General features: G+C 40.6%; 1 protein-coding gene across 15 annotated transcripts in view; it reads right to left on the minus strand.

Annotated features, from left to right (window-relative positions):
• git1 (G protein-coupled receptor kinase interacting ArfGAP 1) overlaps positions 1–26073 on the minus strand; it is a 216394-nt gene that overhangs the window by 111697 nt on the left and 78624 nt on the right. For all 15 annotated transcript variants that reach the window (XM_087977322.1, XM_087977325.1, XM_087977321.1 and 12 more), the window contains one exon: positions 2210–2343. In XM_087977322.1, coding sequence (XP_087833448.1) covers positions 2210–2343 — 134 coding nt within the window. The remainder of the gene's footprint in view (positions 1–2209; positions 2344–26073) is intronic.

Here is a 26073-nt window from a genome sequence, read left to right on the forward strand (position 1 = left end):
GTGTGCAGGTACAGCAAGTAATCAGGAAAACTAACAATCTTATGGATATTGCGCGAGGAACTGGATGAGAGAGTATGGAGGTTATCCTCGTTATACAGGGTATTGGTGAGACCATATCTAGGGTACTGCATACAATACTTGTCAACGTACCTACAGAAGGACATTAATGCATTGGAAGCAGTTCAGAGAAGGAATACTAGACTAGTACCTGGAATAAATGGAGGACCTTATGAGGACAGGCTAGGACTCTATCCGTTGAAGTTTAAAGCAGCCAGAGGTGACTTAGTTGAAAAGTATGTTCCTGAGGGGACTTGATTGGGTGTATGTGGAAAGGATGTTTCTTCTTGTAGAAGGATCTAGAACTTGGGGTCATAGTTTAAAAAAAAAGAGGGTGCCCATTTGAGACAGAGATGAGGAAACATTTTTTCCCAGAAGGCTGAGTGTATTTGGATTTCCATTCTTCAAAACACAGAGGATGCAGAATCGTTAAATACATTTAGGACAGAGGTAGATAAATTCTTGATTACCAAGGGGATAAAGATCATCGGGGTATGCAAGGATGTAGAGTTCAGATTAAAATCAAATCATTCTTGATCTTATACAATGGCATTGCAAGTTCAAAGGGATGACTGGCCACTCTTATTACTTGTTCTTATGTATGGTCATCTGTTTTAATGGTATTTAGGTCGTTTGGTGACTTTTTTCTCTTTTGAAATGCTCTGGGAAGTGCCTTGGGATATTTTATTACACTCTGGTGTATGCTCAAATTTTTGTTACTTCAAGTTCTTAAAATACAACTACTACAGTATAAGGCAGAATTGCAAAGTTTAAGAGTGGCAAAGAAATTAATGATCGAATCCCGTTCTTGTCGGTAAAGACTCGCCATGTTTGTAAAGGAAATGAATGAATGTGGCTCTGAATCATTTTTCCAATGCATCACAAAGCTTTGACTTAGTTTTGTGATGTGGAATGTCATACTTATACAAATGTAACAGTTTCTGCATATTTTAACTGGTTACATTATTACAAGATCTACTGGCTTCAACGTGCACTAGAAGTTAAGCAAAAGTAACAAAAAACTTTTGTGGCTCACATGAAAGGAAGGGGAAACCACCGAATCCGAGAAATTACACTAAATACTACGTTGCTTTGCCAGTCCTCAAAAGGCATTCAGGAGACATCCTTAACATGTACCTAGAAAAGGGATGACCAAAGAGCACACAATGTTCGAGGGCATGACAGGGAAATTTAACTTTTCCCCGGATAACTTTAAGCTTCGAGTGTTGTTGGGGATGCACCTATTGAAGCAAGTGGCAGGTACTCCATCACTCTTCTGACTTGTACCTGGTAGATAACGGACAGGCATTGGGAAGATACAAAGTGAATTACTCACTGCAGCACTCCTCGCCTCTTATGGATCAAGTGTTCAGGCATTCATAGGTTGTGCATAAAAAGAATGTACACATTGCTTTAGTTCTTAGTACTTACACTTTTAAACACTTTATACAGAAACAGACTACAATTTCATCTCCTTAATCAAAATACATGACTTCCAAATACATAAAAGCTGCAGCTATCTGCAGTTCTGATGTTCCTTCTGCACTACAATAAAAGCAAAAAATGCTTCATTTTCACCAATAGTTACGTGATTATTAATGGAATAGATAACACAAAGAAAAATACAAAAAGTGGCAGAGGATATTTGAAATCATGTACATTCAAAATCTTAAAAGTTGTCCTGTTTCCTTTTGTTAATCTATCCCTGTTTCATGTTTCATTGCCAATTCAAGAAAGTTGAACATGGCCACCCACTATACATTTGTGTCACCCTATTCTGTTACGGATTCTCAGTAAATTCATAACCTTCTTTGGGGACAGTACCCATCCATTCCTTAGTAGGTATTGGTCTAAATTCACTCTAAAGGAAAATGATCTACATTGATTTGCATTCTATCCCTCATTCACAGACATACAAAACAAAATGATAGACACCACAAGATTTCCTCCTCTATATATCTACAGATACTGGAAGGGCAAGAATGAAACAACCTTCCCTTTAAATTATACAATCATAAACTTGGCTTTTGCTTTCATTCCAAAGAAGTTGAAAGTGGATTAGTTTAAGAAAATACAACCTTGAAAATTCTTTAATCTACAAATCCAGAAATGAGAATTGTTGAGACAACTCCTGCATTAAGATATTACTCACGTGTAAGAGAGTTGGAGACCATGAGCTGTGCCGGAGATGTTTCACCATCGAAATGTGCCGACCAAGGCTTCGATGAACACTGCAACATTCATCGCAAACTAGAACGCCACGGTTAATCGATGCCCAACCAGGATCTGTGAAGGTTACAATGTGCAATTAGTCAATAGATACTATTTCAACCAAGGAATCACAACTCTTAAAATGACAAGCTAAATATAAAAATGTAATTCTTGCAAAGCAAACAAAACTGAAATTCCAGGAATTTACAGGAATTTGAAGGAACAGGTTACATATGGAGCTCAGTGACCTGACAATGAATCAAACTGAGGTTCTACAACCCTGCCACATCTGGTCAGGAATCAAGTGTGATCAGCCTAAAGGCAGGTCTTTGGCTAATAACAGTCTTTCCAGGTCTCTCAATCGTATGCCATGATTTTCATTTGACAATAACTTCCTTCAATTTTCAAGACATGTGAAAACGCATTCCCATCTCATCCTTTCTTGAGATCTTCCCTCCATTACGTCTGTAACAAGTCAGTTTCCTCTCAAAGATGCCCTGCCAGACTCTGGACAAATTTCTTTGTTCAGTCACTCTCCACAGAAATTCATTATTTATTATTATTTCTGTCAACAAATCCTTTTCATTTTCCTCCAAACCCATGATTCCTGAAGAAGGGCTTATGCATGAAACATCGATTCTCCTGTTCCCTGGATGCTGCCTGACCTGCTGCGCTTTTCCAGCAACACATTTTCAGCTCTGATCTCCAGCATCTGCAGACCTCACTTTCTCCACATTTCAAAGCTAGTTAGTAGTTTGATTGCCTCCTTCCATAAAATCCTAATCTCACTCATACAACAGAACACTGCAAATCAAGCAATTTACAATTCACTATGAGTTTATTCAGCGTCATAAGTATAAACTTAACTCTTACCAAATGTGGCCTTTCCCATTCTGGTCCTTGTTTTTACTTCTAGTTGCAGATAAAACTTGAAATCTTGCATCTGTGTTCCCTTCCTTCTCAAATATTTGTAGAATTTTTTGATTTTCAAATAGGTCCTACTTTGGGTTTGCCAATGTTCATTTTCACACAAAATCTCATTCTTGCTGATAATCATCTATCAGTTTTAGTAATCCTTCTTGTGCAAATGAAATATCATGTGCAAACTGAACTGACATTATCATCCACATGCTCCTATTCTTAACAGTAAAGTCTGTGCCTTCAAACACATGCGTGACCATTGATATTAAAGAGGAACAGTGAGAGCCAGCATCCTTGTCAAACTCCTCTTCCAATCACACATGATTTCTACTCCCCATAGAGTACTCCCACTATCTTACGCATTGTCTATTTTTCTGGTCCAATGGTTTCAGCCCTGTCAAGAGCTCAATCATTGTTGAAGCTCCTACAAACAATATCCTGAACACTGCCATTGACCAGCCACATAAACACTGTGGTAAAAACAAAGTCAAAGGCCGAGCAATCTGCATCTTGTGATATATCCATTTCCCAAAGCCTTTCCATAGTTTACAAGACATTCGTCAGTAAGATCATGGACCATTTGTCCAAATGATATCCAATAAGACTCAAGCAGTTTGACACCATTCAGTACAAAGCAGTTTGCTTAAATTCCACTTCAACCAAATCATTTTCACCACCACTGACCCACTGTAGCAGCAGTCTATACCACCTACAGTGTACATCTTAAACATTTCTGTAAGGTGACCATGATCATGTCCTGTAAAGGCATGTAAAATTCATAACTTTAAAAATGTTTATGTTCAGTTTAAAATTTCAGGAATTGCCTTCTCATTTAAAAATTGATGAGAAACAGATGCCAAGATGTTTGCTAAGGGTCAGCTGACTTTTGACAATTTCTTCACGGATTGCCTGAAGTTCTGGAACATGCTTAACTGATTAACCATGGTTGGAGTATCCTTTTGCATGGGTATGCCAAGATATCTCTGTGACTCTATGAAAATGACCATCACGCCCTCTATTGTTCATGGATATACACAAAATCTAAAACTCAAAAATCTATAGCCATCCTGTCCATAAACTCGAACATAAAAGGGAACTGCAATAGAGGCACGTACTACTTCCATTCTTAATTCATAAGAAAGTATAAATTACCCCATCCATTTTCCATGATGCAGTGGTTTTTAACTTCAAATAATTCTGGGTGGACAATAGCAGTATCGATCATGTGACCAAAAACCAACAGATCTTATTGCCCAAGAACTGAGGGGCAGGAGGAACCATTCTGGCCACTCGATACACTGAGATGCAAACATACGCATGCCTCACTGTGTGTGTTTGATTTTTCTCTCCGGTTGAGGGGCTGGGAAGCCATAAGCAAAACGGAAGACAGAACACGTGAGAAGGCAGGCAGCAAGAGAGGATTAATATATTTGCAGTTCACTAGAAAGGGAACTAGACGGAGGGTAAACTTGAACTAGCAATACTTTATTGCGTGTACACTCAGTTCCAGTGAGTTTTAGACTACTTTCCCGTGCTCCTGCGCCACCTGACCCACTCAAAGGGGCAGCACATACCCAACTACCTACATAAGAACGAAAAGAGCGAGCAAGGGAGGACAGAGCAGAAGGGGAGAGAGATCAAGCTCAAGTGAGAGCATGAAAGGGAGAGACAGTACAAGTGAGAACAAAAAGGAAGAAACAGAACGAGAGAGAAGAGAGAGAGATAATGAAAAAGGAAGAGACAACAAGAGTGCGATAAAAGGTATGCGAGAATGAAGAAAGCACCAGAAGAAAGCATGACAGAGAGAAGGATGAGGGGGAACAAAAAAGAAGGGAGAGAGAAAAGAGAACTGAATGAAATAATACTAGACTGTCAAGGGGTTTTTAAAATTTATTCATTTTGTGGGATGCGGATGTCGCTGGCAGGCCAGCGTTTGTTGCCCATCCCTAGTTGTCCTTGAGGGGGTGATGGTGAGTTGCTGTCTTGAATTGCTGCAGTCCTGAACTGCTTCAGTCCACCTTCTGTGGGTTGACCCACAGTGCCATTAGGGAGGAAATTCCAGCCTTTTGACTCAGCATTAGTGAAGAAACGACAATATATTTCCAAATCAGGATAGAGTGTGGCTTGGAGAGGAACTCCCTATATCTGTTACCCTTTTCCTTCTAGATGGAAGTGGGCATGGGTTTGGAAGGTGCTGTCTAAGGATCTTTGGTAAATTTCTGCAGTGCATCTTGTGAAAGGTACACACTGCTACGTAGTGTCAGTGGTGGAGGGAGTGGATGCTTGTGGACGTGATGCCAATCAAGCAGGCTGCTTTAGCCTGGATGGTATTAAACTTTGAGTGTTGTTGGGGTTGGACTCATCCATCACTCCTGACTTGCACCTTGTAGATGGGGGACAGGCGTTGAAGCAGGTTCTTCTCTACAGTATTCCTAGCCTCTGACCTGCTGTTGTAGCCACTGCAATTATGTTGGACCTAAGTTTGCTTGTTGAGCTGGAAGGTTCGTTTTCTGATGTTTCATCACCATACTAGGTAAAATCATCGGTGAGCCTCCTGTGAAGCACTGGTGTAGTGCCTACTTTGTGTGGGCTTTACCGGAGGCTCACTGATGATATTACCTAGTGTGGTGATGAAGTGTCCGAAAAACGAGCCTTCCAGCTCAGCAAGCAAACTTACATCCAGAACCTCAACCTGAGCTACAAATTTTCGAAACTCGCTAACTGCAACTGTGATGAGTCCAGTCAAGTTTCTGATCAATGAAAACTCCCAGGATGTTGATAGTGGGGGATTCAGTGATGGTAACATTGTTGAATGACAAGGGACAGTGGTTAGATGGTCTCTTGTTGGTGATGGTCACAGCTTGGCATTTGTGGTGCAAATGTTACTTGCCACTTGTCAGGCCAAGCCAGGATATTGTCCAGATCTTGTTGCATTTGGACCCTAACTGATTCAGTGCCTGAGTCGTCGTGAATGGTGCTGAACACAGTGCAATCAGCGAACATCTCCACTTCTGACCTTATGATGGAAAAAAGCTCACTGATGAAGCAGCTGAAGACGGTTGGGCCTGGGATACTACCCTGAAGAACACCTGCAAAGATGCCCTGGAGCTGAGATGAGTGACCTTCAACAACCACAACCATCATGTGTCAGGTATGACTCTAACCACCAGAGAGCTTTCCCCAATACCCCTTGATTCCTGTTTTGCCAGTGCTCTGTGATGCCACACTCAGTTGATGCAGCCTTTATGTCAAAGGCTGTCACTCTTGCCTCATCCTATACAAAGGATATTACACAAAGAAAATTACAGCAAAGGAACAGGTCCTTCGGCCCTCCAAGCTGTGCCTCTCGAATTCAGCTCTTTTATCCATGTTTGAACAAAGGTCAGGAGCTGGGTGACCCTGGCAGAACCCAAACCCTGGCAGCTGATGCTTGATAGCACTGCTGATGATGCCTTCCATCATTTTACTGATGATCGACAGTACACTGATGCGGAAGTAATTGGCTTGGTTGGATTTGTCCTACTTTTTACGTATGGGACATACTTGGGCAATATTCCACATTGGTTGAGCAGATGCCAATATGCTTGGCTAGGGGAGCGGCAAGTTCTGGAGCACAAGTCTTCAGTACTTTTGCTAGAATGTTGTCAGGGCCTCCAACCATTTCTAGAGATCACATAGTGAATTGAATCTTCTGAAGACTGGCATCCGTAATGCTGGGGACCACTGAAGGCGACCAAGATGGATCATCCACTTGGCACTTTTGCTGTAAAAGCTTTAGCTTTATCTTTTGCACTGATATGCTGGGCTCTTCTATCATTGAGGATAGGGATATTTGTACAGCCTCCTCTTCGAGGAAGTTGTTTGATAGTCCACCACCATTCACAACTTGATGTGACAGGACTGCAGAGCTTAGATCTGATCCGTTGGTTGTGGGATTGCTTAACTCTGTCTAACAGCTTAAGCTGTTCGGCATGCAAGTAGTCCTGTTTGATGGCTTCACCAGATTGACACCTCATCTTCAGGTGTGCCTGGTGCTGGTCCTGGCATATCTTCCTGCACACTCTATTGAACCAGGGCTGATCCCCTGGCTTGATAGTGATGGTTCAGTGGGGGATCTGCCAGGTCATGGGGTTACAAACTATGGAGCCTGCTGCTGTTGATGCCCACAGCACCTCATGGATGCCCAGTCTTGAGTTGCTAGATCTGTTCAAAGTCTGTCCCATTTAGCATGGTGATTGTGCCACACATACAATGAACGTTATTTTCAATGTAAAGGGAGGACTTAGTCTCCACAAGGACTAAGTGGTCGCTCTTACCAATACGGTCACGGACAGAAGCATCTGCAGCTGGCAGATTGGTAAGGATGAGATCAAATATGTTTTTGCCTCTTGTTGGTTCCCTCACCTCCCGCAACTATGTCTTTTAGGATCCGAACAGCTCAATCTGTGGTACTGCTGCTGAGTCAGTCAGTCAGTCAGTCTTGGTAGTGAACATTGAAATCCCCCAGATTACATTTTGTGCCCTTGCCATCCTCCGTGCTTCCTCCAAGTGTTGGTCAACATGGAGTATTGATAAGTCAACTGAGGGAGAACGATACATGGTAATCAGCAGGAGGTTTCCTTGCCCATGTTTAACCTGAAGCCATGAGACTTCATGGAGTTGAGTCAATGTTGAGAACGCCTACAGCAACTCCCCTCCAAATGTAAACAACTATGCCACCACCTCTGCTGGGTCTGTCCTGCCAGTGAGACAAGACATATCCAGAGATGGTGATAGTGATGTCTGCGACATTAGAAAGGTATGATACCATGAGTATTACTATGTTGCTGGACTAATCTGTGAAAACATGAATAAACAATGTTTAATTTAAAGCCACATAGCTATGTTGTTGATTATTCACCTTGCCCACATAATTCCAAGTTAAGAAGCACACATCTTCCTTCTCGAAAGCAAATTGATTACAAATTTCTGTATCTATAACATATTCTCCTAAATGCTAAAGAATGAACATCCAACTTATCCAATCTCTCACCATATTAAGCAGTTTATTATGTAATATCATTTGGGATTTGGATTTTAAAACAGAAGCTGGTCTTTGGTCACTTCTGTGAGGTAATGGGTTTTATTAGATGGTCAAAGTTACATGGCAAAGTGACCTAAATAACTCCAAAGTCAGCTGTGACTTCAATCAAGTATCTGGCAGAACACCTGTAGTGTTAATGTATGGAATATTTATACTGCTGAGTTTAACAATAGATCAGAGACTCTTACTGAAGCTTTTGGCTTCAGGTCAAAAGGGAGAACAGCTTTCTCTTAGCAGGAGAACCAGCACCTTAGCCAAAAAGTGTCAGTTCATGGAGATTCCAAGCTGGGAGAGAGTTTGTATAAACATCTTTATGTTGTTAGAACTGAGGAAGTTTAGGGGAGCATGCCAGGTTCTAAATTATAAAACTGTTAAAAGAGTCCAAGGAAACAAAACTAGGAAGGTTAGTTAATCAAATATTGAGTGTTGAGTTTGGAGTGATACTTCTCTGGCATGGATTATCTGTGACTGGGCAGTATTAGGAAATTGGTCAAAATCATGTTTTGCTGTTTATATTAAGAGCTAACCATCTTAAATCTATATCTTTGTTATTTTTTCCTGGTGTGCAATAAACAGTCTGTTGTTAGAGAACTTCTACAGCCTTGTGTGAAAATATTTCAGCTATTAACCAGACAGTAACTAAGCGCAAAAATTGAACATGTAAACTAACAAGTCAGGTTTCATTCTGGGATCAGACTTGCCCAGTATTACTATTAGTTGGGCCCATAATAATTTGACAAAACACTAATGCCAAGAACTCATGTTTTACTGACTCCAATGTGAACATACCCTTTCCTATAAATGGAGATTAAAATGGTGTCCATTGCTCCAGATGTGATCAAAGTGCTAAACCAGCACTTACTGTTAATCCCCAACTGCTCTTGGGAAGGTGGAAGTGAGCTGCCTTTTTGAACCACTGTAATCCTTGGGGTACAAGTTCCAGGATTTGATTTATTGTTATCATGTTTATCGAAGTACAGTGTAAAGTTTTGCTTTGCGAGCAATACAGACAGATCATAACAGACAAGGACATACAGATCATAGGGTGTTTAAACAGTGTGAGGCACACAAGATTACGAGTGCACAGAGGTACACAAAAGCAAGAACATTATTAGTAATTTTTACAGGCTTAGAATTGAGTGCAGAACAATTGTGAGAAATGTGAGAATAAAAATGTCAAGAGCTTCCAAAGCATCACCCAGTGTCGGCACCATCTTGAACCTTGGGCTTCAGTGATAGTGAACTACCACAGATATAGCTTCAAAACAGAATGTTGTGCTGCTTGGAAGGAAACTTTCAAGTAGTCATGCTTCCACGCATGTGGTGGCCTCATCTCACTACAGAGGAATCTCGATTATCTGGCATTTGAATATCTAATTTTCGAATTATCTGAACAAGATTGCAAGGTCCTGATGCTAAACTAAACTGTGTTGTCCGGCATTCGATTTTCTGAACAGAATACTCCATTCATGCTGTTTGGATAATCGAGGTTCCTCTGTAGATGGTAAATGCCTGAATTTAGAAGGTGATAACCAAAGCAGCTTTTCTCAGTCACAGCAGTGCATATTATAGATAACACATACTGCTGCCACTGTGCATCAGTAATGAAGAAAGTAAATGCTGAAGGTGGTGAAGGACTATTTTGTTGTGGATGGTTGGGAGCTTTCTTCAAGTGCTGAGGGTTCTGCACTCCTGCAGGCAAACAGACAGAAGTCAATCACAGATCTCATCCATACCTTGCAGACATGACACTAGATACTCGCTACTGAATTCCTTGTATCTAACCTGCTCTTGGTCTAGTTCAATTTCTGGTTAAGGATAAAGATAATGCCCAGTTGATAGTGGAGGATTCACCTCAGGTAATGCCAGTGAAGGGAGGATGCTGATTCTCTCGCAAGATTTTCATTGCCTGGCATGTATGGCCTGAATATTGCTGTCCAATTGTCAGCTCAAGCCTGGTTGTTGTACAGGTCTTGCTGCACATGGACGTGAGCAGCTTCAGTATGAGCTATGAATGGTGCTGAACATCATGAAGTCATCAACAAATATTCACACAGCCTTGAGATACAAAGGAAATAGCCGAAGATGGTTAGGCCTAGTACACCATCCTGAGGAACTCTTGCAGTGATGTTTTGGGACTGAGGCAATTAGCCTCCAACCACGTCAAATATTTTCTTGTGTATGCGGTATAAAACCAAGCAATGGGTGAGATTTCTGCAAGTGCAATTCATTCCAGTTTTGCTGGGGATCCCTGATGTCATACTCTGCCAAATGCTGCCTTGACATCAAGATCTCACCCCTGAAGATCATGTTGGGGCCACAGCTGAAATGAGGACAGGAGCTGAGCAATCCTGGCAGACTCCAATCCATGAATCAACAAGCAGGTTATTTCTGAGCAAGTGCTGCTTGACAACACTGTCAACAACCACTTACATCACTGCACTGTTGAAGGAGTACACCAATAGGGCAGTAACTGCCTGCTTTACTCATGTCCTGCTTTCTGTGCACAGGACATGCCTGTGCAAATTTCATATTTCTGGGTAGATGCAAGAGTTTTAGTTGTAGCAGTAGCTGGGCTAGGGGCTAGAATGTCATCAGTTCTGATGGCGCATGCAGTATGCAGTACTTTTAGCCGTTTCTTGATATCAGTGTAGAATTTCTAATTTGCTAAAGGTTTGTATCTGTGAAGCTGAGGACACAAGGCCAAGATGGATCATCCACTCAGCACTTCCTGCTAGATGGATGCAAATGCTTTTGGCTGGTCTTTTCTTCCCCTATTGATAATGGGGATTTTGTGAAGCTAGGAGAAAGTGAGGACTGCAGATGCTGGAGATCAGAGCTTAAAAATGTGTTGCTGGAAAAGCGCAGCAGGTCAGGCAGCATCAAAGGAACAGGAGAATCGATGTTTCAGGCATAAGCCCATCTTCAGGAATGAGGAGGGTGTGCCAAGCAGGCTAAGATAAAAGGTAGGGAGGAGGGACTTGGGGGAGGGACATTGGGAATACGATAGGTGGAAGGAGGTTAAGGTGAGGGTGATAGGCCGGAGAGGTCGGAAAGAAGACTGCAGGTCAAGAAGGCGGTGCTGAGTCTGAGGGTTGGGACTGAGAAAAGGTGGGTGGAGGGGAAATGAGAAAGCTGGAGAAATCTGCATTCATCCCTTGTGGTTGGAGGATTCCTAGGCGGAAGATGAGGCGCTCTTCCTCCAGGCATGGTGCTGCCATGGTCTGGCGATGGAGGAGGCCAAGGACCTGCATGTCCTTGGCGGAGTGGGAGGGGGAGTTAAAGTGTTCATTTTGTGAAGCTGCCTCTTGTTAACTGACTAACTATCCACTAGTATCCCAACTGGCTGTGGTAAGCTTGTAGACTTTACATCTGATCTGTTAGTTGTGGAATTACTTAACCCTGTCTGTTACCTGGTATTTAATGATATGTTACAGCAGAATATCCTCAGTCCTGGCATTTGCCAGTTTTTTTTTTAAAGTGTACTTTTCTAAAATTATAATATTTATTTAGCATTTATGCTATGTAAGAGATAAGATTTTTTAAGTTAGCCCCTCCTGCCCCATCACAGGGCATTAGCAACATGGGCAATTCATCACTATTATGGAAAATAAGCTGTTAACAAGTTTAACCTTTGGGGCTGAATTACAGGCATTTTTACATACATCTGGAACATAAGAAATAAGACGAAGACTGGAGCATGAAGTCTCATCTGCCATTCATGAAGGCAATGACTGAACTTAAGAAATTGCAACAACAAAAGAAATCAGTCTCTATAGATCCTTAATCCTCTCAAAGACTATGATACATGTTAGTACTTATTACAGTAAAAGGAAATTTCAATGTTGGCAACTTCCAGAAATACACCACTGTGTGCAGAAGATAATGATTTACTTGCCAAATTGAAAAGGGAATTTGATTACTTTCAAAGCCTACAGACTGAACTGGTGTTGAGAGAGGTTGTTTTACAGAGCCTGATAAAGTTATACTACCTATGTTGTGTCGATCTACTGATCGGGACCACCAGTTTCCCATTGTGATCGTAAACAGATCAAATTGCATAATCACCTCCCAAGGTTAATACAAAAATTAATTGAGGAAATATAAAAAGTACAGTACTTCTACACTCTGATGGAATTTTAAATACAGGGAAAGTAGTTCAAATCAATAGACAAAACTGCTAATTACAAGCAGGGCACCACAGATCAGAGGGTAGATGTTCAAGTGAAAACTGTTCTTTCACAACTGTGTATTATCACCATTGCAGAAAACAGAATACTTTGAGAACAGAGGGTACTGGTTAAAAAAAAAGACAAAAAATTGCTATAAATTTCAAATACAAACCAGCAGAAAAAATAAGACTGTAATGAAACTATGACACAACTTTATTGAAATTCAGGAAATACAATAAGATCCTTGAAGAAGCATTCACGACTGCACTTTAAACCAGAAGAACACACTGAAGTTTTAAAATCAGCCATATTGAGTTGAAGCTGGGGTAACGGAGGAATGAGAAAAGATCAATGAAACAGGTGTTTACATCATTGGTCCACGTTCACATTATGGCCTTATATCAAGAAACTGACTACAGCAAGCCATCAGCTGATTTTATTCCTCATCCATTATATCCAATCTGTCCTGCAAACTATGGGCATTTCTTTTCTTACAAGTTTCCCAATTTAAACAGATCTTTTCTCTAGTGCCTCTTACTGGGGAAAAATGTAATCAAGACTGTGGAAGCAGTTTCCGGCCACTGGTCGGAGTCAAATGAGCAAATTCTGGCCAATGTCCTCACAAAAGCATTTCCAAGATGACTTTTGGAGTACTGTTCGCAAATTTGATTATCCTGACCATTCCTCACTACTCCATGACGACTTCCAAGCCTTGATCCTCACCAATGAAATCACCATTGAACTGGTTTCAGTGAAGAGGGGTATCAAACAGGTTGTCATTGCATGAAATCTCTTCTCTATCTTCCTCGCTTCAATACTACACCTCACCTCCACTAGATTACCCACAGATATGGAGATATGACCATTAGAGAAGTAGGATTAGACAAAATAATGTGGTTGAAATCAGGTAAGATCCCTGGCCCTGATGGCTTGCATCCTAGAATCCTAATGAGGTAACTACAGATCATTAATAGATGGATTGGTTGTAATTTTCCAAAAATCCTTGAATTCTGGAGAAGTATGAGGATTGGAAAACTGACAATACAACACTCCTTCAAAAAATGAAGCAGACAAAAAGCTATAGGTAACTAGAAGCGATAGAAATTAGCCTAACATCTATTGTTGGAAAAGTATTGGAATATAAGGAAATAATAGCAGAATGTTTGGAAAATCATAATCTAATCAAGCAGAGTCAGCATGGCTTCATGAAAGGTAAACGGTATCTAATTTCTTAGTTTTTTTGAGGAAGTCTCAACCAGAATGGATACAAAGGGAACCCGTAAATGGGTTGTATTTGGACTTGATAAGGTACCTCACAAAAGGTTAAGTCATAAGATAGCAAGGTGTTGGAGGCAATATTTTGGCTAATGGATAGGAAGAGGACTAGTTAATGGTTAGAGAACAGCAAGTGAGAATAAGGGTTTCTTTTGCAGGTTGATAACCAGTGAACAACGGGATTCCAAAGGGATCAGTGCTGGGACCTCTTCAGTTTAAAATATATATTAATGACTTGGAGTAAACCGGTGAATTTATTGTAGCCAAATTTACAGACAACACAAAAATAGTTGGAAAGCAGATTGCAAGAAGGATACAGAGAGTTTACTGAGAAATGTTGACAGGTTAAGTAGAGTGGGCAAAAGATTGGTTAAAAACTGAGTATATGTGGGAAAATGTGAAGTTGTTCATTTGGGAAGGGAGAACAAAAGTATCATTTAAATGGAGTAAAACTGCAGAAAGCTGGAACACAAAAGGAAGTTGATGATACTTGAGCATGAAACAATGAAAGCTAGTGCATAGGTGCGACAGGGAATCAGGAAGGCTGATGGAACCTTGGCCCTTATTTCAAGAGGGGAGGAGTACAAGAGTAGGGAAGTCTGACTGCAACTGTACAAGACACTGGAGAGACCACATCTGGAGTACTGACAATGGTTTTGGAGCCCTTATTTAAGGATGAATAATGATTTGGGACTCTACTCACTGGACTTTAGAAGAGTGAGAGGCGACCTCATTAAAAGGATTCTGAAGGGGTACGAAAGGGGTACTGACAGGAAGTTTCCTCCCATGGGAGAGTCTAAGACAGGAAGCCTTAGTGTCAGAATTACGGGCTGCCAAATTAAGACTGGAGATGAGGATGGATTTCTTCTCAGAGGGTTCAGCATCTTTGGAACTCTGTCCCAACAGCTCTCTGTGGCAAGGGGTTCTTGACAACGTGTGTGTGCTAGGATGTGTGCACATATGCATGATAGACAGATTCTCGATCAGTAGGAGAATCAAGGGATTTGGATGTAGGTTTGCTTGCTGAGCTGCAAGGTTCATTTCCAGACGCTTTGTTACCCTACTAGGTAACATCTTCAGTCGGCCTCATGCGAAGCAATGCTGAAAATTCCTGCTTTCCATTTATATGTTTGGGTTGGTGATGTCATTTCCTATGGTGATGTTATTTCCTGTGGTGACCTCTTGTTCCTTTTCTCAGGGGGTGGTAGATGAGGTCTAACTCGATGTGTTTGTTGATAGAGTTCTGGTTGGAATGCCATGCTTCTAGGAATTCTCGTGAGTGTGTTTGTTTGGCTTGTCCTAGGATGGACTTGTTGTCCCAGTCAAAGTGGTGTCCTTCCTCATCCATATGTGAGGATACTAGTGACAGAGGGTCATGTCTTTTTGGCTAGTTGTTGTTCATGTATCCTGGTGGCTAGTTTTGTGCCTGTTTGTCCAAAGTAGTGTTTGTTACAGTCCTTGCACGGTATTTTGTAAATAACATTTGTTTTGTTCATTTGTTTGTATAGGGTCTGTCAAGTTCATTAGCTACTGTTTTAGTGTGTTGGTGGCATCATGGTAGCCCACAAACCCAGCTGACACAGAGGCACCTCATTCACCAAGAATTCGAAGAGATCCAATTGAGGTATCAAAGTGCGCACAAACCTCCCAACAACTCACTTACCTGACCCTCCAAGCATCAGACTGCAGAATGCACACTGGGTTCTGAGATGGCTGATCAATTCAATGAGCTAAAGAGATAACACATCTCCCTCGATCTTGAGGAGCTGCCCAGGGAAGACTTTTTTTTACTCTTCAAATCCTTGATTTTAAGTCAAATTTGAAACTCCATCAGAATTACATGATATTTAAAAGTTTTCAATAGATGATATGTACATGCTGGTCCTAAAACTCTTAACCAAGATATAATTAGTATAGTTCCAGCAAGAGTCTACAATTGTGTCAGAAGATATGACCCAGAACCAAGACAAGACAAACTTAATCCATATAGAACCAAATGCGCTTGGAAATAAGTCTCAATTTTAATCTTTCAGCCTTAATGAAACTATAAGTCATTTACCTCTATATATTTCATTATGATTTTCTTTTATTAATGTTTCAGATCATTTCATTGCTATAGGACAATAGTTATTGGTTAGTCTATATGTATTCAGAAATAGTCTACCATATCTGGCACATCTTGTCCACCCAAAGAAGAGACTGAACTTACAACGCACACAAACTAAATCTTATCGTATATGTGCATATGGTGTTTACGAGTTCAGTTTTTCAAGAAGCTATGTCCTGTACTTCAGATTTCCTAGTACGTTCCTGAAGTGAAGTGCAATTTCAATTATTTGCCACACGGGGGCTACAAACATTAGCAATTCAGTCCAGGTCACAATGCTAAACATTTATCAAATAAGTCACTTCACACCCAGAATGACCATACAGTACTTTTACTTCTAACTAAACAATCCAGTAATCTGGAACCAAAACAACAGCCCTATCTTACATGTTTCTACCAAGAGCATCCAACCACATCTTCAATTTACTCCTTAGGCCTGAGACAGCAAAAACTTAATCTAAACTCCAATTATACTGTCGGAGCTCAACAACTTGAAAAGGTATTTTTCTTAAGTAAATGTAGCACATCTGAGTAATAGACCAAAACATTCAGGGTTAGTGCAGTTAGAGCTGAAGAGAGACTGGCCCCTTTCCCATAACAAACAAAATTCTATATTTTTTAATCCCAAGTCCCATGAAACTTCCATGATGCTTTTAGCAGACAAAAGGTGACCCACACTGTTTAGGGACATGCGGGACTTCTCAGCATATCTTACCCAACTACTACTGGTCTCAAACCACTAGAAAAACTAGTTTGTCATTGCGGTTTATGAACTTTACAACACATGACCAGCACTATATTGCACCTGCGCTGCCAGGTACATGAGTGATTTGAGGTGACTCAAAGATAGAAGATGCTACATGAATAGAGTCATAGAGATGTACAGCATGGAAACAGACCCTTCGGTCCAACCTGTCCATGCCGACCATGTTGCATAGACAAAAGAAAAGAACATATTTTCATTGTTAAACCCCAGCTCGCTCTTCCCTTTTAATTCAAAAGCTATAAAAGAACCAGACATCAACCAAAATTATACAACAGTAATAGTTGTGTACTTCAAAATCAACCACTATGGTTACAAAGCAGTTAACATGCAAATATTATCTTGACAATTTGCAAACAATATATTTCCACTATGTACTCCAATACTAAAGCAGCTTTACATAAAAAGCATTAAGACTATATGCAAGATAATCACAAGCAAATCACCTATCCATACTGGTCCTGGGCCAAGAGAACAGAGGTTGAGCTGCCATTAAAATAAGTTTACTTAAAGCATTGGCAAAAGCTAAAAAATGAAATGCTGTGAACGCTAGCCTGACAGCATCTGTATAGCAAGTTAACATTCCAACAGGATCTGTTTTACTTAATCGATAAGTGGTGCTCTCCTGGAATAGAGATCATTAGGTTTCATTCTAGATCTATATGGATACTTAAAATGACGTGTATAAATTGTTAAATTAAACATGTTGCAGTTATATAGCACCTTTTAAGACCCAAGGACACCCAAATGCCTTTTACAGCCAATTAAGTACCCCAGAAATGTAGTAACTCCTATCATGCAGAACACAGCAGTCAATTTGTGTCCAAATTCCCAAAAACAGCAAGAATAAGTTACCAAATAATCTAGCAACGTTTTCTCCAAGTAATTTAGGCGAACACACAAGCAGTGATTAGATACAAGTGAAAGAAACTCCTATAACAGAGGCTGGAGCAGTACACTATTGCTCTCGGCTCATTACTCCATAGGTCACAACACAGAATCAAAATACCTTCCCATTTACCAGGCTAACCAATTAAATATATTTTCTATATCAGTTTGTAATCAAGATCTATCAGGTTTCTTAAACACAATTATTGGTTATTAAAACAAATGTTATTCATATATGCAATTATTGGTTAACATACAGCCAGTGATTCAGAAGGATGAATGTTTTTCCCTCCCCCCCTCCCTACACACACACACACAAACACACACAAACACACCTCTCCATCACATTTTTCCCCTGAAGATTGTAAGTTTTTTTTAAAGCCATTGGTTTGAGAACAAGAGGAGAGAAATAGGGATGTTGGAAATCTGAAATAAACACAAAGAATGCGAGGGAAAACTCAGCCAACCAACCACACCGCCCTGTGGCCCAACATTTCAACTCCCCCTCTGACTCTGCCGAGGACATGGAGGTCCTGGGCCCCCTTCACCGCCGCTCCCTCACCACCTGACGCCTGGAGGAAAAACGCCTCATCTTCCGCCTCTGAACACTTCACCCCCAGGGCAATGTGGACTTCACCAGTTTCCTCATTTCCCCTTCCCCCCCCCACCTCACCCCAGTTCCAAATTTCCAGCTCTGCAATGTCCCCATGACTTGTCCTACCTGTCCATCTTCTTTTCTACCTATCCACTCCACCCTCCTCTGACCTATCATCTTCATCCCCACCCCCACTCACCTATTGTACTATTTGCTACTTTCTCCCCACCCCCACCCTCCTCTCATTTATCTCTGCACCCTTCAGGCACTCTGCCTGTATTCCTAATGAAGGGCTTTTGCCCGAAACGTCGATTTTACTGCTCCTCAGATGCTGCCTGAACTGCTGTGCTTTTCCAGCACCACTACTCCAGAATCTGGTTTCCAGCATCTGCAGTCATTGTTTTTACCTGGAAAACTCATTAGATCTGGTAGCTTCTGGGAAGAGAGTGAATGTTAACGTTTCCAATCTGGTATGACATGTCTTCGCAGGGCTTTCTTTAAAAGAGAAGGATCAGCTTGGCAGGTGGTCTTTGTAGTATTCCCTTTGACTCAACTTATGGTCAGAGTTTGCTCTAAAAGATTATTATAAAAGAAGATCGTTCTCCAAGCTAGTCACTGTCATTAGGATAAGGGGTCTACAGAAAAGCGAGCAGTTATCACCAGTCAAGTGATTTCCAGAAAGTTTATTTTCAAAAAAAACTCCTGCTGGCGGCAAGCTTTTTGATTTGATCTATTACTGTCATGCGTACTGAGCTACAGTGAAAAGTGATGTCTTACGTGCTTTACAGGCCCATGGCCCTGGCCCTCTGCTCATCCCTAGATGACCTGGATGTCAAGGACATCTACGTCAGACCCCTATTTATGGACTTTAGCTCCACCTTCAACACCATAATTCCATCAAAACTCATCTCCAAACTCCGATACCTAGAACTCTGCTCCCGCCCAGCAACAAGATTCTCAACTTCCTGACCTGTAGACCACCATCAGCAAGGATAGGCAACAACACCTTCTCCACAATAATCCTCAACAATGCTGCTCCGCAAGGCTATGTACTCATACCTTACTAGACTCCTTATACACTTGCAACTGTGGGGGCAAATTCAGCTCTAATTTCCATTTACTGATGACATCACTATAGTGTATCGGTTCTCAAACAATGAGACAGAGTACAGGAAAGAGAGACAGCTTAGCGACATGGTGTAAAGACAGCATTTGCTCCCTTAATGTCAGCAAAACGAAGGAATAATCATTAACTTCAGGAAGCAGAATGGAAGACACACCTGTCTGAATCAATGTTGCTGAGGTTGAGATGGTCAAGAGCATCAAGTTCCAGGAGTAAATACCACCAATCTGCCCCAGTCCATCTACATCGACGCTACAGTCAAAAAAGCACACCAATGCCTCTACTTCCTCAGAAGGCTAAGGAAATTTGGCATGTCCACAATGACTCTAACCAAGTTTAATAGATGCACCATAGACAGCTTAGTGTTGCTATGCTCTGTCCAAAACTGCAAGAAATTACATAGTTTGGAATGCCACCCAGTCCATTTCAAAAACCGACCTTCTTTCCATTGATTTCATCTGCATTTCCGCTGCCTTAGGAAAGCACATAATTAAAGACCCCTCCCACCCCCTTCCATCAGGCAGAAGATACAAAAGTTTGAAGACATATGAACAGGTTTAAGAACAGTGTCTTCCCTTTTGATATCAGACTTATGAATGGAACTCTCATTTTAGAGTTGATCTTTCTCCATACGTTCTCTGTAGCTGTAACACTATATTCTGCCTTCTGTTCTATTGCCTGATTTACTTATGTAAGGTATGATTTGTCTGGTTTGCACGCAAAACAGTGCTTTTCACTATATCTTGGTACATGTGACAACAATAAAACAAATCAAATGCTGCACCCAATTTGCACAGAAAAGGTTAAACAAATAACCTGTTTTCAATACTGTTTATTAAAAGAAGAATGTTTGATAAGGCACACACTGTTCATGTTTAAACAGTGTCATTGAATCTTTCATATCCATCTTAGTTTGCAGATTCAGGGACTCAATAGGAAGCCAGCATCTACAAATTCAGCATTGCTCATTGCTGCATTTGTGCGCTCACGTCTGCAGTGGGGTCTCAAGAGGTTAGTTCTACTGCCTAATTTCAGCTGACATTTGTGAAGCAGTTTAACTTTAAAAAGACTTTACTATTCCAGTTTAAAGGGAGGAAAAAAAAAGTCTAAGGCCAGTAGTTCAAATCTAAATAAAGGCAACTATAAGGTTGTGAAAGCAGAGCTAGCTGAAATGAACTGAAATAAGGGCGAGATCAATAGAGAGGCAGTGGTTGACTGATTAAAGGAGCTATTTCAGAGAATATTCAGAATAATTATCTTCCTACTATAAAGGAAATTTCTGAGGGAAAGACCCACCATGTGTTGTTAAATATAGTTTTGGCAAGATCAAAGAAAAAAAAACAGTAATGCAAAGAGAGGATAGGTGAAATAAAAGTTTGCTTCTGTCTTCACTATAGAGAAAAAAAACGTGACTAAATTAAGGAAATAGTACTGAGTAAACTGATGGGAATTACAGGTTGGTTAAACTCCAGCTTCTGACTGACTTCATCCGAGGGTCTGAGGTGGCTGACCTCCCCTAATGGAGTGACTTGTTTTAATTTCCAAAATTCTCTAGACTCTAGTATATCATCAGACTGGACAGTAACTAAATAACTCTTCTACGGAAGGAGGTAGAAAACAGGAAATTAAAAGACACTTAGTTGACATCTATTCTAAGGAAAGCACTAGAATCGATCATGGAGGTGGTTATAGCGAGGTTCTTGAGAGGAAAAGAAAAATCAATGAAATTGGAAGAATCAGCATGGGTTTATGAAAAGAAAATCATGCCTAACCAATTTATTGGTGTTTTCTGAAAAAGTTACATGCTGTGAACAAAGGGGAGCCTGTAGACATGGAGTGCTCGGAGTTCCAGAACGCGTTTTACAAGATAAAAGGTTATTACACAAAGTGGGAGCTCATGGTATAGGGGGTAACATATTAGCATGGACACAAGGAGTTTCAGCAAGCCAGAGCATGTAGGAGTCTTCTTATGATTGGCACAATGTGGAGAGTTGAGTGCCACAGGGGTCTGTGCTGGCACTTCTACCTTTTCCAGTTTTTAAAATCAAAAACCTAGAGATGGGGAATAAAGGCACAATGGCAAAATTTGCAGATGACAGAAAGATAGGCAAGTACAAATAGGTTGAATAGTGGACAAAAACCTAAAAGGAGGAGTACAAGGTTAGAAAATGTGAAATTGTTTGTTTTGGCAAGAATAATTTAAAAAAGCAGGGCATTATTTAAGTGGAGAATAGCAACAGAAATCAGAGCTGCAGAGGGATCAAAGTGCTCACGTAAATGAGTCACAAAAAGAAAGCACGCATGAACAGCAAGTAATTAAGGTGACTAATGGAAGACTGTCCCTTATTATAAGATCTTAAGCTTTAGTTATACAGGATATTATTGAGACTACATCTCAAATATCGTGGATAATTTTAGTCTCCTTATTTTAGGAACAATTTAATGTATTGGAGAGAGTTCAGACGAGGTTTACTAGTGTTGAGACATTGTTTCTTTGTTTCTCAGTTTTGGTCTGGCACTGAGAGCTTAAGAATTGAATTTTAATCAGCAGTTTGTTTTGGAAAGGTTGAGAGATGTTCATTTATGGGAACTAGCTTGCATTGATAGAAAACATATCAGCCATCACCTGTTAGACCGATGACGAAGACAGGTGACACGGAACAGTTCAACTACTTGGAGTGTGCCATGGCAATGAGGCCAGACAAACATCCATTGCAACATCAGGGTCAGGTGGAACCTCAGCATGTAGTGACATTTGGTCTTTGTGTACTGAGGGTCTACGCACAGTTTGATGCAGCCAACACAAAACTGGCCAGCAGGAAGAGGGCACATTCTTCCCCTCCTTAACTAGAGTTTAGTACATAGAGTCCCTGCAGACACAGTCCATCATAGACTTCCAGACAGAGGTGACGGCTCGGGTGACTGCAATGGAGGACTTTCAGGGAATGGGCCAGACCTGTATCACATACTACAGACAGTCCCTCACACCTGATGAGCATGTTTTTACCCACAATGGAGAGGGAGTGGTGCTCCTAAAAGACCAATTTCTGCTTCACCTTGGCAATACAGTCCTAAGATTTTGCACATGCCCCAGCCCCTCCAAATCATATTCCCAGCACCTTCAGGTAATCTGTCCTGCTTGTGAAGGGTTAAAGGATCAGTTGGCACAGTTCCTAAAGAGTTGACAAAGAATGGAGCTGGAAAAAGTATACAGGTCAAGCTACATCAGAGAAGGAAGGGAGTCAATGTTTCAGATTGGAACCTTTCATCAGAACTGCTGAAAAGTTCTGACCTGAAATGTCAACTCCCCTCTTCCTCTGATGCAGCTTGACCTTGCAGCTTTTCCAGCTCCAATCTTTATCCACTCTGATCTCCAGCATCTGCAGTTCTCACTATCTCCGAGTTGCCAAAGAACATGGCTCTTGCCTCTGTTCCCATGGCCAGTTCAAACTTGTCGCAAATGCTCTTGAGTCTACACAGTGACAGATTTAAGCAGAAAACAGCAATGTTGTCCATGTAAAGGGATGCTTTGACCTGCAGGCCTTCACTACCTGGAGTAGTCACCCTTCTCAGGCTCATATCCTTCCTGATAGACCTCAAAATGGTTCTATACAACACAGGGGAAAGTGAGGTCTGTAGATGCTGGAGATCAGAGCTGACAATGTGTTGCTGGAGAAGCGCAGGTCAGGCAGCATCCAGGGAACAGGAGAATCGACGTTTCGGGCACAAGCCCTTCTTCAGGAAGAAGGGCTTATGCCCGAAACGTCGATTCTCCTGTTCCCTGGATGCTGCCTGACCTGCTGCGCTTCTCCAGCAACACATTTTCAGCTCTATACAACACAGTCAAGGCAGGGGAGAGTTGGCAGCCCTACCTGTCTCCAGATCTAATCAGGAAATTTGGATTCCCACTCATTGATGTAGGCTGCACTAACAATGTTGTGTAGAGCAGTCAGATCCATTTGTGAATTCCCTCCTCAAAGCTCATTTTCGAAAGCACATCCCACATGTAATTGCGTGATAGCCTGTCAAAAGGTTTCTCCTGGACCAGACTGATGAGGCATCCACCTTCTGTCCTGTACTTAGGTTATCATATCCCTGAGGAGCGCAAGGCTCTCAGAGATCGTCCTGCCTTGTACAACGCAGGCTTGGTTGGGGTGAATCACTGATCCCATAGCAGACTTGACCCAGTTGGCGATGACCTTAGACAGGATTTTGCAGTTTGCACTCAAGCAGTGAGACTGCTCACCAATTTCAAGTTCCTCCCTCTTCTATATTCCGCTTGTAGAGGAGTGATGATACTTTCCCTCATGGATTTGCTAATGCTACCTGACAGATACGTACTATCCAGCAAATCCTGGATGAAATCTGAAGTCTCCCAGCATGAGCTCTTTTTCATTGGCAGCAATGAATGGAATTCACAAATGATTGCACTGCCCAAGTCTATAGATCAGCCTGCACTTCATATATAAACTGTATGAGAAATATTGCATCAATTACATGCCCTCATTGTGGACAATCCAATTGCTTTATTAATTAAGATTGCTGTCAGAAGCTGTAATAATTTGAGAGAGTCATAGAGACCCTTCAGTCCAACTCGTACATAGATTCATACCGAAGCACATTCTGCACTTCAAAACACAGGAGGAGTACTTACAGTATCCAATGCAAGATTTGTTTGTTCTTGACCATCTTTAGAAAGTGCGAAAAAAAACCTTCAATTATGGAATTTTGAATTTGGTGAATGTGTATACAAAACTAACTATTTTATACCATAAAAACATTCTGTAACCTTTTGAAATCCAAATAGAATTTTTCTTTATACCATCAGAAATCTTGTTTCATTCTCCACAGGTTATCTAGTTTAATAGAAATCATGTTTTCTTCTCTGTAGGTTATCTAGTTTAATATACTATTTGCTTGCTATTCCATTTAAAGCTGCATATAGATTTGCTATTGAATAGCAAATGCTGAGGATATTCTGAATTGAGAATTTTGCCAGGTACTAAAAACATTAGGCCATATAGGCATCAAGCAACTACCTCTATTGAGTAATGAACTGTGGCCAAGGCAACAAAAACACCATTCCCAAATCAGGTGATTGGAAAGAAAGAGCAATGATATAAAATGTAATGGTACATGTTGCGACATGCCTTTTTACCAAATTAAGTACAAATAGCAAAGAAGATTAACATTATAAAAGACAGAGGAAAGCAGTCAAACAGACTCTGAGCTCACTGTACCTCTAGGCACACATTCAGAAGGATTTGCTTACAGATACAGGCTTAATACATTTATTTTTAAACAAACTCCAATTTAAACACACTACAACCCTTAACACTATTCAGCAATATTAACCTGCATTTTCACATTCTGGTCTAGTAAAGTAGAAAATCTTCTTCAAGATGGAATTTAGAATTTTTCCTTTTTTCTTAATAACTGTCCACATAAAACAAGATCACAGATTGCTCAAGGTGTCACCTAGATAGACTTAAAACTAAATCAGACAGCAAATTCGGCACATTTGCTCTAAATATATATGAAAAAGAAACTTTTCTAGCAAATGGTCTATTTCATAATACTATTTTAAAAAAAAAATCACAATTCACAGGTGGGAGCTCTGATGCAATGTTACAATTCAACAAGTGATACTAATAAAGTGAGGGTGCTCATTGTTAACTCTAGCTCAGTAGTATATTTGAATTTTCTTTATCCTATCGTGGGGTGCCTGGGTCAAGGGTGGGGCACTGGTTGGGAGAGGATATGATGGGCTTTTGGAAAGGAAGTGCTGCTGCCTGAGAACAACGGGGAAAATCTCCATTTAAATAAGTTTATTTGTTTATTTAGAAATAGTTTTTTTATTATAGCGATCTGAGTGTATTAAAGAGCCTTTATTTTTGTGAAATTTACATACTCTATGCTCGGGATATTTTGGATAGGGTTTCTTCCCCCGAGGGGGTCTCGGACTTGCCCGGTGATTATGGTTAATCAGTCAATTAAATGGCACACCTGAAATGTCAAGGGGAGTAATTCACCAATCAAAAGGAAGAAAATATTATCAAACCTCAAGAAAGAAAGGGTTGATATAGCTCTCCTACAGGAGAGGCACTTATTGGATAAAGAACACTTGAAATTACGACAGGGAAGAGATTATTTTCCATTCTCTCTTTCTGTGCAAGGAAAAATATTCTGGTAAACTGGGTGGCTGAGGGCCCTCATGGACTTTTGAATTGGCACAGAATAATTATGGAATATATTCCCCCTGACTTCCTTACAAATATGGTGCACCAAAAAACCAAATTATTCCATAAAATATGGCAGCCCTTCTTGAATTACACAAATACAGATATTTCGGTCATCCTAACAAGGGCTATTATTTAATTGAGATGGTGGACCTGGCTGGTCCGGGGCCCTTGGGAGAGGAATCCCGCATGAATACGGGTTTTGTTACGATCTGATGTTAACACATTCAGAGCATGTATTTCACTACTCAATTTCTGTGTTATCCGCCATTTTTTCTTTCTTTCTTTACTAATGTAAGAGATTTAATCATACACTCTGGTTAGTTGTTGGTTAGATGAATAGTTAGTTTTGTTTTTTTTCCTGTACTTTTTTTTTCTGTTTGATAGATTTTGGTTATTATTTATTTAAGATATAATTGTATATCAAAGGTTTATACTTTTTTTTATTTTTCTTTTGTAAACTTGTAAAAATGTTAAATTTTCAATAAAAATATCTATATAAAAAAATTGTCCTCTTCTCCTGAAGACAGCAAATACAAAGGAACCTCAATTCTATTATCCAAATTTTGGATTATCTGAGCAAGATTGCAAGGTCTTGATGCTTGGCTAAACTGTTATCTGGCATTCAATTATCTGAAC

Source organism: Chiloscyllium plagiosum, unplaced genomic scaffold (genome assembly GCF_037043375.1).
Source record: "Chiloscyllium plagiosum isolate Xiang-an unplaced genomic scaffold, Cpla_swu_hap1 HiC_scaffold_31, whole genome shotgun sequence".
Taxonomy (NCBI): Eukaryota; Metazoa; Chordata; class Chondrichthyes; order Orectolobiformes; family Hemiscylliidae; genus Chiloscyllium; species Chiloscyllium plagiosum.